General features: G+C 40.8%; 1 protein-coding gene across 1 annotated transcript; it reads right to left on the bottom strand.

The window, feature by feature from the left end:
• LOC308161393 (E3 ubiquitin-protein ligase TRIM35-like) lies at positions 1–2840 on the bottom strand (the record flags this gene model as incomplete). The annotated part of the gene is made up of 6 exons (XM_080535410.1): positions 1–551; positions 1176–1294; positions 1378–1400; positions 1500–1730; positions 1996–2091; positions 2433–2840. 6 exons carry the CDS (start codon positions 2838–2840, stop codon positions 1–3), a joined length of 1428 nt encoding a protein of 475 aa, XP_080391536.1.
• Positions 2841–13003: the final 10163 nt, after the last annotated feature.

Raw genomic sequence — 13003 nt, 5'->3', positions numbered from 1 at the left:
TCACTGGGAAGACATCACGGTCAGAGACACCTCTGATTGGCAGATCTGTAGATCAGGGTGTTTAGCATCACCAGCTCCTCCAATAGAGAAGAAGGGGAACAGTCTCTCAGTGAAGGTGTGTTTATGAGTGTGGATGAGTGTCATGTCTTCAGGGTCGTAGAAGGACACCTCCCCCTTGTTGTAGTCCAGCTGTACTCTGATCCTCTGGGGTCTCCTCTTCAGAGTGATGGTGTTACCCACTCCATCTCTATACTTACCATCCGTCTGTCCTATAGCCCAGATTCCATACTGTGGTGATGCTTCTACCTCCCCCTTTCTGTCACTGGACTCTTTAACCACACCCATGTTCCAGTCAGGATGGTCCCTTACCTCCACCTCCCAGCTGTGCTCTCCTGAGATGAACCCCTCAGAGGCCAGAACAGTTGCATACTTCATGAACCGTTCTGGGTTGTCAGGCAGCTGCTTCCTTGACCCTCTCTGTCTCACACTGGTCAGATCATCAGACAGAGAGAGCCAGGGATGTGCAGTGTTGGGGTCCAGAATCACAGGAGCTTCAAAACAAACACAGATGCATTCTACACATTATGCGCTGTATTATTTATTATACATATTATACATATATAATATATATATATATACATATGTAATATGTATTATATATTATACATTTGTGATGGCAGCTGGTCAAATGGAACGTGAGCATCATAATGCCTAGGTGAGAATGTTAGCTATAGCTAGCTATGTACTGTAAACTTCCCTTTGAAAAGCCTATCTGACCCAGTAACACTGACAGATATTAACAGCTGGCAGCTGTCAATCTAGAGGGGAAGTGGTTGGGGGCGGGGTTAACCAGCTATTGTTACCGCCCATTACCTGGCTGTGCAGACGTGTGAAAAACTCAGATCTTTAAAAGGCTTTTTCTCAGGAATGTGATTTCAGGGGTACATTCAAATACACATGTCGTCTTCTGTTTTCTTCCAATTTCACATAATTTGAAAGCTGACAATCTGTACTTTCAGACTATGTCAAAAACTGAAAGATGACTGGCACCTGGCTGGTCAAAACACTGGCTGGTGTCACATAATATTATTATGAATGTATTAATGCGGTATGTTCTATGAACGTGTTCATATAATCTATTAGATATTCTTAATCCAATTCTGGTCAGTACTAACCGTGCTTGACAATCCCCTGCATCTTCTCCCAGACTCTGAACTGCAGGTTGCCCAGGTGTTTGGCCACGTCTATCAGCCCTCCTGAAACCTTCTCTGGGTCTGGCAGTGTGAACTGGGCTCTGGAAGAACATTCAGGAGTCAGTGCTGCTGTGGGCTTGGGTTCAGAACCCCAGAGAAGAGAGACCAGAGACATATCACTTACCTTTCCTTACTGGCCTTGAAGTTCTGGAGAGGAACAGAGGAGAATTGTCATCAATGCTAGTGATGTCATCAATCAGTCTCTGAATACATTTACAATTACTGTCTGAGAGAAGGCATCCTTACCTGCAGGAAGGAGATGTCTTCAGCTTTCAGCTCCTTCTCTAAGGCTGTGATTGTGTCTAAAAGTGATGATATTTGTCTGCTCAGTGCCTCAGTCTTCTCCTTCATCATCTGACTCTTCTGCTCCTCTTCCTCCCTCAGTGCAGCTATCCTGGCCTCCTCTTCCTCTCGTAGAAACTGGTGAAGTTTCTCAAACCCCTCCTTAATCTGTCTCTCTGTGTGCTGGGCCTGGCTCTGGAGACAGCAAGGGGAATAATATTATGATCACTGTAGTTTTACTACCATATAGTATGTTAACTAGTTTTACTTTAACTTTGGTATTATTATTATTATTATTATTATTATTATTCAAAGTTCAGGTGAAATGTATGCTGCTCTCTTTATGATTTTGAGTTGCAGATGCATGACTATCAGTTAGATGTCAACAGCATCCAATACTGAGCAGAACAAGAGAAGACCACATCACTGAATACAACACGTTGCCTGACGTACACAGTACCTTCATGTGCTCTGATGTTTCATCACAGGTTTGTTTGACTTTGTTAAAGACCTCCAGCTTCTCCTGTAAGGGTTTCAGAGCCGTCTGGAGTTCCTCCTGGATTGAGACAAAACTTTACTGAGGACATTTCTGGACTCATTTGACAGTTTCTGTTTACCACAGTTCTGTAGGAATCATTATCATAATCCTTATAGTCTGTCAGAGAAACACATTCTCTCAGCAGAACTATATTTGTTATTCCAGACAAAAAAGGATGAATCAAAGTCAAATTAAAACAGAAACTAAAAACGATCGTTCATTTTTATCACTGTGAAGAAAACAACGACCCTTTCTGTTTTCTACCAGTCTGAACGCAGGAGCAAAACATCAAGTGACATAGCTGTCGATCACTCACAGAATTTTAAATAGTCATCTTATTGTATCTTATTTATGTTTACCTTATGCTCCTGTGCAGCCTCGTCTACTGGGACACAGTCATGAGACTTGTGTTTCTTTGAGGCCTGACACACCACACAGACGGGCTGTTTATCCTCCAGACAGAAGAGCTTGCGTTTCTCACCGTGCAGACTGCACAGCACCCCAGACCCTGCCTCAGCTCTCTGACTTCTCTGCTGTAAGAAGGCCTCACACACGTTCTTTAGGGCTAGGTTAAAGTAAAGAGGCTCATCCATTGAGGATCTTTTCCTACAAACTGGACATTCCCGAGATCCCTTGTGTCCCCAGTATTCCAGCAGACAGGCGTTACAGAAGCTGTGGCTACATTTCAGGAGGACAGGATCTTTAAAGATGTCACGGCACACAGGACAGGAGAGATCCTCCTCTGGGAGAGACGATGTAGCAGCCATGTTCTCACACGATGCCTGTTCCTCTTCTGTACTAGCTCTCTGACCTCTCTCCTGTAACTGAACTTCAAATGGACTGTTGCCTAGTAACCTGAACACAAACATGTAGTCTAATTAACGGTCATTTAGTAGTAGTACTAACTGTTGTATAAAAAAGCAATATCACACTCAAGGTCGTGCTGTTACTGAATATATACCTCGTAGATCCTATGATGTACCCACGTCAGCTAGCACTAGCTCCCGGAGTTAGCCACCGTTAGCTAACAATGACTCGGCTCCCAGTGACAGATGGCTCACAGCTAACTCAACCGCACTCACCACCCGTTGTTTTGCTAAGTCATAATCATACAGCCAATTTCTCCACATATACGGCCAGAGCTAGATATGTAACTGGAGTAGTAAATGCGTATCTATCTGTAATTCAAATAGGAATACCTCTCGATTTCCGCTATTGTCAAAACGAAGATGGAACCTCGACTAGGCCAGTTTAAATTTTCAAGATGGCGGCGCGTCATCGCGCACTTGTCTGTGACTGGGGGTGGGGCACTCGCAATTATTTATCTTATTATTTATATGATAGCCTAAATATAACCGTTAGTTTTGTACCTGTGTGGATGTCTTCCAGTAAATATAGCCTATATTTTAAAAATGTGCCCAAAATATTTTAAAGGTCTATTAATTGTCCGAATAATTTGGTGCCCCCCCATTGGCTGGTGCCCCAGGGCATTCACCCGATGCAATATATGGATAATCCGGGCTTGTACCTGATATATTAACAAAGTACTGAACTTGGGTTTGTCAAATAGGTTTGTTGAAGGCAGAATTGTAGGTTATAGGGAGAGGGAGTGCTTATTTGACATAAAATGTCACAAAATAAGATTGCGACAGTGCCAGAATTGAGACAGCAATCTTTTAACAATTAATTGTGCAGTCCTACATCTGTCATTACATTTAAATGCTTACATTTCATTTGCAACTTAACATTGAAATATTTAAGCTACATTTTGACTTACAGTTGGGGCCACTGGATGAGTGATGACTGACGCTGACTGCAAAAAAGGAAAACATTTTAGCTTAAGCTCTTCCAGTTAAACACTAGTTGGAAGACACAGGATTGGTATGTGAAGAAGACTCCTCAATGTCTGTTTGTGATATTTATTTAGACAAAGATGTCAACACCCTGTGGGTGAGAATACAACGTATGAGTGAATACAATTACCATAACAAGACACACATAACAAGATATAAACAAACACATCATACACAACGGACATGAGACACTACTGTTAGCATTCACAGAGAGTACTATTAACACATAACCCAGTACTCCATCGCCCCCTAGCGGTCGGGAGTTTGATTGATTGATTGAAAACTTTATTAGAAGATTTGCAGAAGTAGGTACATGAAAGTACATATTACATACAAGGTCAACTAACCGGATAAAACCCCAAGAAAGCCACTGGCTTATTTCAATTGGGGTCCTTGATTCTCAATTCATCGTTACATGTAAGACAGACAAAAAAAACTAGTACTATCTACAAGATAATACAGACAAATAACTATTACTATCTACAAGATAAACATACATCCATCATGGGAAGAACAATACAACAAAACATAAGGTATGTACAGCGGGTAGGACAGGTGGGGACATACACCACAGGTGGGGGCGGGGGACAAAACACAAAGTATGTACAGTGGGTAGTTCGGGTCTTTTAATCAGATTTTTGATTTAGAGGGTCCAGTTACGGATTGCAGCCTCCTGTAAATGTTTTTTGAGAGTGGTTTTGAAGGTGGGCAGTGTTTTGCACTCCTTTAAGATTATAGGAAGGGCGTTCCACATTTTTACTGCATAGTTTGCAAACGAGTTTAACCCCTTGTTTGTGGTGCAACGCGGTTGAACGTGGTTCGTGGAGCTTCCTCTGGTGTTGTATGTGTGGACGTTGTTCACTTTTTGGAAGTATGTTGACAGGTACTTGGGTGTCTTTGTGGTGTAGCGTATCTTGAAGACCAGGCCCAGTGCAAGCTGCTGCACTCTGTCAACTACTCGTAGCCAATCAAGGCTCAAAAAATTAGCAGCGGTTAGATGTGTCCTAGGGTTGAGGCCTAGCAGAAGCCTAACCAGTTTATTTTGGGCTGTCTGGAGTCTTGTTTTATGGGCCTTTGTGGTTCTATAGTACCATGATGTTACGGCATAGTCGAAGTGACATTGAATGAGAGCTCCTGATAGGGTCCTCAGTGTGTTTTTACTGACAAGTGAGGATATCCTGTACAAGAATCTAGTTCTATGGTTCACTTTTTTGATTACTTTTGCTGCCATTTTATCTCCGGAAAGATTTGCCTCTAAGATGGAGCCCAGGTATGTAATATCCTCTTTTCTTGTGATATTAATGTTACCCACTTTAATTTTAAAATGTTCAGCCTTTCTGAGTTTAGATGGGGATCCGTATAGGATGGTTTCAGTTTTACCTAGGTGTATTGATAGTTTATTGTCAGCTAGCCAGATGCAGATTCTACTCAGTTCAGTGCTTAGCGCTTTTTCCACCTGCAATATGTCCCTGTCAGAGACCAGCAGAGCCGAGTCATCCGCGAACAGGAACAAATTGCAATCACATGCTGATGACATGTCATTCACATATATTAGGAACAGTAAAGGTCCCAATATGCTTCCTTGTGGAACGCCGCAGGTCACTGGGAGGGGGGGGGACAGTGTTCCGTTCACACTAACCACCTGTTCCCTCCCCTCTAAGTAGGATTGCATCCAGCTCACCGATGTTCTATCGAACCCAATTGCTTTCAGTTTATCTAACAATATGTGGTGATCTACTGTGTCGAAGGCCTTCTGGAGGTCCAGCATGACCATGCCGCAGTACTTGCCCGAGTCCACCTCATGGTTGATGTGGTCGTTCAAATAGAGAAGGCATGTGTCAGTGGAATGTGATGTTCTGAATCCTGATTGAAATTCATACATCAGATTTTTTTTCGGTAAGGTACCTATCAACCTGTTCATAAACTATTTTTTCCATAAGTTTCGAGATGGAATTAAGAATAGAAACAGGTCGGTAGTTGCCTGGGTCTAATTTGCTTCCTTTTTTATACAGTGGGGTTACCCTTGCTATTTTAAAGTCAAGGGGGACGTGTCCCTGTTTGATGGAGAGGTTTATTATGTGGGTGATGATTGGGGTAATGGAGGCAGCTGAGTCTTTTAGAAATCTGGCTGGAATATTGTCATGGCCCGTGGCCTTTTCTGAGTGTAGAGCGCCCAGCTTTTTAAACACCTCATCGTTTGACACCATGGAGAGTTTAAAATGATGGCGTACACTCCAACCTGCAGTATGGATAATTATGATTGTTAATTGATATACTTACATTTGGTCTAATATAAAATGCCGAACGCCCAACGTCCACACAGGCTCTTAGAGCGGAGGGGCACATGGAAGTCAGGGTTAAAGGAATTATCCTTCTCCTCCTGTCCACCTTGCAAATGTGGAATTCCACATTCCCTAGTTCTGGGAATTCCTCCTTTATCCTTGTTATAAATTGTGCCTCTGACCATGACAGAGGCACTATTCTTCTTCGAACTGCAGTCATGGCTACATGCCATGGCATCGCTCCCCGCAAAGGCAACGAGATGCTGCAGGAAAATATCTGATTATTTTTCCTTCACAATGAAAGAAAAGTTAATGATTATTGGATGACTACAAATAAAAATTACCTGGAATGGCTGAGACAGTTGAAATGTCCTTGTTGCCAATCTCCCATCAGGATATAAAATGTTAATGGCAACGCCATCATTGGTTTCCTCAAGGCTTCCCAATACCGCCATTCTGTCATTTATTGCCTTAACATGGTGATGGAAAGGTTAAAATTACATACAATTTCATGAATGACGTTCACTATAAATGACTACATATTTGTAACTAATCATCACAGTATGTACCCTTCTCCGGCGCTGCTCCCCATCCATCATATGCCTCTGTCTTATCTCCTATTGTAATTTAAAAATATCACAGCTTCATTACATTAGTAAAGTTTGTTAGTAACTACAAATGTAAACGTGTACCATAATTCCTGCCAAGTAAATTAATGTTCTTACCCTCGCTCGATCAATTGAGTCCTGCTCTTCTCTCCAACCCTGCAAATTCTATAAATATAAAATGTATTATTTTTCTAAACCACCCGGTGGTATTTACACTTATAGGTTATATGGAGAATATGGTAATTAATGTATTTCATACAAATGTCTAATAATAATAACATCAATACATTTTCGATCAGATCTATCTTCATCGACCCTTTACTGACTTTGCCATAACATTTCTCATGTCTTTATTAATACCTAATAACTAGAATTTCACATAGATAAGCACAATTCTTTATCCAGTAACACTACCCCCAAAAAACTATAATATATGGTACAGTGTGGAAACTGATGTAAAACATTTCATAGCATATTTACATTGATCAACTCAACAGCTCTGGCTCTGGCTGAAGGCTGAGGCTCTTCCTGAGGCACTTCCTGAGGCTCTTCCTGTAAAATGTGGAAGTCAATTGACTGAGGGTTAGGGTTAGTCAACATATCTGTTATAGGAGCACAGTCTAATACTGAGCTACTGAGATGCTAACCCACGGAATGTCCGGTTGATGCGCCGTGCGTTCTAGTGTAAGTGTTGCTGCTTTCTATACAGGATCCCTAGTCGTTGATTTGCAGTATAGTAAACATTTATTGCTTTAAAATACACCACATACGCTTACTCACTTGTACAGAATTAACAATAATCAAACTCAGCGCCAAAGCGTTCAAAACCTATTTGCCCAACAACAGTACTACCTTACGGTATATACCTGCCTCAGGTAATGTGTACAGTGAATTGCATATACATATCACAGGACCATATCTGGCCCCTACAATATCATTACACCAGTCATTAGACTCCACTTCAATACATGTATAGCAAACAGAGGTCAAATCATGTTTTGTGTAGTTTACCCCTTGAAGGTAAGGACTTACGTTTTGAGCAACATCTGCAAGGACTTCCTGTAAAATGCAAAGGATGACATATTACATTCGTGTGATTTTCTCATAAAATTCTGAGGGGAAATAGTAGTTTTCTACCTGATATATATATATATATATTATTTTTTTTAAGTATTTTTTTCAGAGTGGGACAGTACCCACTCTTATTTTTATTGATAGACAGTATAAATTATGACAGGAAGGATGGGTGAGAGAGAGAGAAGGGATGACATGCAGGACATGTCCACGGCCGGAATCGAACTGGGAACCCTGCGGTTACATGGTCAACCCCTTCTACCTGATATATTAACAAAGTACTGAACTTGGGTTTGTCAAATAGGTTTGTTGAAGGCAGAATTGTAGGTTATAGGGAGAGGGAGTGCTTATTTGACATAAAATGTCACAAAATAAGATTGCGACAGTGCCAGAATTGAGACAGCAATCTTTTAACAATTAATTGTGCAGTCCTACATCTGTCATTACATTTAAATGCTTACATTTCATTTGCAACTTAACATTGAAATATTTAAGCTACATTTTGACTTACAGTTGGGGCCACTGGATGAGTGATGACTGACGCTGACTGCAAAAAAGGAAAACATTTTAGCTTAAGCTCTTCCAGTTAAACACTAGTTGGAAGACACAGGATTGGTATGTGAAGAAGACTCCTCAATGTCTGTTTGTGATATTTATTTAGACAAAGATGTCAACACCCTGTGGGTGAGAATACAACGTATGAGTGAATACAATTACCATAACAAGACACACATAACAAGATATAAACAAACACATCATACACAACGGACATGAGACAATACTGTTAGCATTCACAGAGAGTACTATTAACACATAACCCAGTACTCCATCGCCCCCTAGCGGTCGGGAGTACACTCCACCCTGCAGTATGGGTAATTATGATTGTTAATTGATATACTTATATTTGGTCTAATATAAAATGCCGAACGCCCAACGTCCACACAGGCTCTTAGAGCGGAGGGGCACATGGAAGTCAGGGTTAAAGGAATTATCCTTCTCCTCCTGTCCACCTTGCAGATGTGGAATTCCACATTCCCTAGTTCTGGGAATTCCTCCTTTATCCTTGTTATAAATTGTGCCTCTGACCATGACAGAGGCACTATTCTTCTTCGAACTGCAGTCATGGCTACATAGAAAGACAACAAGAAACACAATAGTTAAGTTAGTATAATATAATACTAACTAAAATGCAACGCGCACGCACACACACGCGCACTCACTCTCTCACACACACACACACACACACACACACACACACACACACAGTAAGTGACAACAGATTATGATTTGTTCGTTTATTTAATCATTTATTTTGGCTCCGTCAACAAAAAATAGTTCCGCAATTGGACTGTTGACTAGCAACTTTGTATTAACAGTCATTTCGGAGTGATACCTATAGTTAAAAGTCCCAGTGCATGGAATGCCTCTTGTCCAATCAAATCCAATCAAATGACTCGGTCGGAACTAACTGTTGTATAATACAATTTAAGTATTACCGGTACATTATTGTATAAACATTTTAAATACTTACGTCTGGGAATATATAAGGTCTCCTGCGCATCTTGAATGAGGCCTACCCTAAATTGGACCTGGCGCGGTCTTCCCTGAGGTGTTCTGCCTGTCGCACCTGGCTCATTTCTAAACATCCTCAGTCTAAATTACACAAAAGAGAACAGTTTTTTGTTAAGCACCATTGACATCAAAAGAAATTCCTAGTATCTGTTTAACTTACAATGGCAATAAACTAATTTCTTATTCTGATTCTAATATTGTTCCTATAGGCTAGACAGGCTAGGCTAGAGCAGTGGCTACAATGAATGAATGAATGGTCTAACAATGGCTTACTTAACTATTAGCTAGTTAAATAAGGTTATGGTTAAGGTTAACTAACTACAGTTAACTAAAGGCTATAACCTACCTCTCCATAATCCCTGGTGGGTTAGGGTCCTCTTGGTTGTTGATTCTGTTGTTTATCATTGATGTAATTTGGCCAAGCAGCCTGTTCAATCTCCTTTCTCGCTCCATCTTCTCTGAATGTGCGCTCGGCAGAATGAATTTACCGGTATACGTAATTTGCCGGGATTTTCACACATGCACAATTTTCACTAAAAACGAAACTTAAAAAAAAAACGAAACTAAAAAAATAAATAAAATAAAAATGGCGTCCTCTGTGGACCTGTGGGCTCTGTAGGCAAAATAATTTACATGCACAATTTTCACTAAAAACGAAACTTAAAAAAAAAACGAAACTTAAAAAAAACAACAAATAAATAAATGCCGTCCTCTGTGGACCTGTGGGCTCTGTAGGCAAAATAATTTATTGAAAATATGTGAGTGGAGCCTGTGGTGCATCTGACAACCCATGAGCTTGGAATACAGGCCCACTGTATTATGTTAGGTACTGACGTTACTGACCAACCCTAGGGAGAGCTGGGGATAAATCAGCATTGGAACCCCTGACAGAGGGGGTTGGTGGCCTAGGTTTGCCTTCCATAATCAATTGTGTCATGTTTGTTGTGCAATAGCCCACACTTTATCATAGAGAAACAATCTGTAGAGACCCAGTGTCCCAAGCCTACAAAAACCACAGCACTGTCACACAACAATGTTCAAAATAAATGTACATTCCATTTTCTAGGTTATCCCATATAGCCTATATTTATTGAAAAATTAAATGACCTCAGTGTGCACTGCTATCGACAATACCAACCCCAGCAACAGGGTATTCACCCTGCTGCAATCTGGCAAGAGATACAGAAGTAAGCAGGGGCGCCGCTAGAGATTCTGGGCCCCATGACAGAATATCATTTTGGGCCCCCTCCACCTAAGTCAAGTCAAGTCAAGTCAAGAGTCACTTTATTGTCCCATCACTGGGAAATTTGTATTGGGCTTACACCCCACAGCAGCCAACAAAGATCAACAGACAACAAAGAGCAACAGACAATACAGAATATTAGCACACAAACAGAAGGCGGACCTGATTAAAACAAGAGTGGAGATAAAATGATAGGCAAGATAAGTTACATTCATCTGGTGCAGTTTAAAAGTTTAACAGAAACGGGAATAAAATAATTTTTAAATCTATTTAATCTAGCGCGGGGGACTCTGAACCTCCTCCCAGAGGGCAGCAGTTCATACTCTGCATGTAGGACATGGGAGGGATTCATGAGAATTCTATTAGCCTGTCTGAGAGTAGCCTGTTCAAAAATAGACTGCAGGGAACCACCCATCAACCTAGACAACCCGGCGGGCCTTGCATGGTAGCTTGCCACCATTGGTAGGTGAATGGGTGAATGAGATGCCATTGTAAAGTGCTTTGGAATAAGGCGCTATAGAAGTCAATCCATTTAGAACTCTTTCCTATCTGAATCCTATCTATATTTCAGGATATTTTTTACTCAGAGCCTGAATGTCAACAGTTTCCAAGTCAACTCATACATACAGGTACATGCTTTGAGGATATACAAGCTCAAGGTCACTAATCTGTTGAATCACCTAAACCACCCATCAACCTAGACAACCCAGTTGAAGTTGATGAACTATTGATGCACTGCAAGAAATCCAATGATGGCCATCTTTTGTAAATTTAATGGAAAATTACAGTTAATACAGGAACAATTTAGCCCCAAAAAATCTCTACATTCTTTCACTTTTTTAAAGATTTGAACAAAACAAGGACAAAAATATAAATTAAATAAAGATATGAACCAAATTATAAATAAATCACACATAAATAAAAATAAAAATCTCAACATTCTTTAACTTAATTACCTTAAGATTTGATCAAAACAAGGACACAAATAAAAAATAAATAAAGATATGAACCAAATTATAAATAAATCACACAAATAAATAAATGAAGAATTACAAGTCAAATCAAAGCGAAGCGCCGGGCCTTCTTGGTAGCAAAATCTTTAATAAGATCCTTAAAATCTAGCGATAAAGCCAACTTGCTTTCTATTGACAATATTGCAAGATTGTTCAACCTCTCTTGAGACATTGTTGATCTCAGATAGCTCTTGATCAGTTTCAGTTTGCTGAATACACTTTCTCCACCGGCAACGGTAACTGGGAGAGTGCAGAAAATCCTCAGAGCAATGCAAACCTCTCCAAAAATGCTCTGGAGTTCCATTTTATAGATTGCATTCAGGAGTGCAAGAGAGCTACAGCCAGAGGGGAAAGTGGCTGAAAAGATTGCATTGAGATGCCTGATTTCGCTCTCAAACTGATCTGTGAGGTCCTTTTTGTACTTCTCCCTCAGTGGCTGACACACAGAAGCCATAACACTGTCACTCAACTGCCCAACTTTAAGTATGGCAGCAAATTCTTCAACAATATTTGCTGTGGTTCTGAACCGAGTGTCCAAGTCACTTATTATCTGGTCCATGGCAGAAAAAAAACACAGTGTTCCGAAATGTTGTTTCTGGCCTATCCTTCTGACCTGTTTCTTCAGCAGTCTCATCATGGAACCTCTTCCTCCTCCTCTCACGGCTAAGTTCTTTTTTAAAATGAGGTGGAACCTCCATTTCCTTAGCTACCATTGATGCCTCAGACACAAGAGCATCCCATCCATTTCTAAGAGCCTGCATCTCATCTTTAAGTGCAGTTACATTAGCTAACTCTACCTCAAGTGAGATTTTCCCTGACTGGAGTATTACATTTCTGTCATCAATACATTGCAATACTTTCACCCAAATGGTGAGAAGGACAATGGCATCAAATGACATGAGGTAGTTCCTCAGACCAACAGCTTCAGATCTGGCCTCACTTGTGAGACTGCATGAGTTTAGTATGGTACCAAGGGCTTCAATGACACCAGGTAGGTGCTTTGCTACTGGTTTCACAGCATCAATTCGCGCACTCCAGCGAGTGTCAGATAGCCGGTGAACAGAGCAGCCTGTTTTTTCTTTGTATATAGCCCAACACCCTGGACTGGCACTTACAAATGTGTAAAGGTGATTAATGTAGCCAAAAAATGTTGACACTTCAGGGCTTGACTCTGCAGCATGCACGCCTACCAGATTTAACGTGTGAGAGGCACAAGGTGAGAATGTAGCAAGATTATTTCTTTTCAGTATTTGGGCTTGGACTCCCTTGGCTTTCCCTGACATAT

Source organism: Nansenia antarctica, assembly GCF_963989245.1.
Source record: "Nansenia antarctica genome assembly, chromosome: 6".
Classification (NCBI taxonomy): Eukaryota; Metazoa; Chordata; class Actinopteri; order Argentiniformes; family Microstomatidae; genus Nansenia; species Nansenia antarctica.
This window is presented reverse-complemented; position numbering and strand designations above follow the sequence as displayed.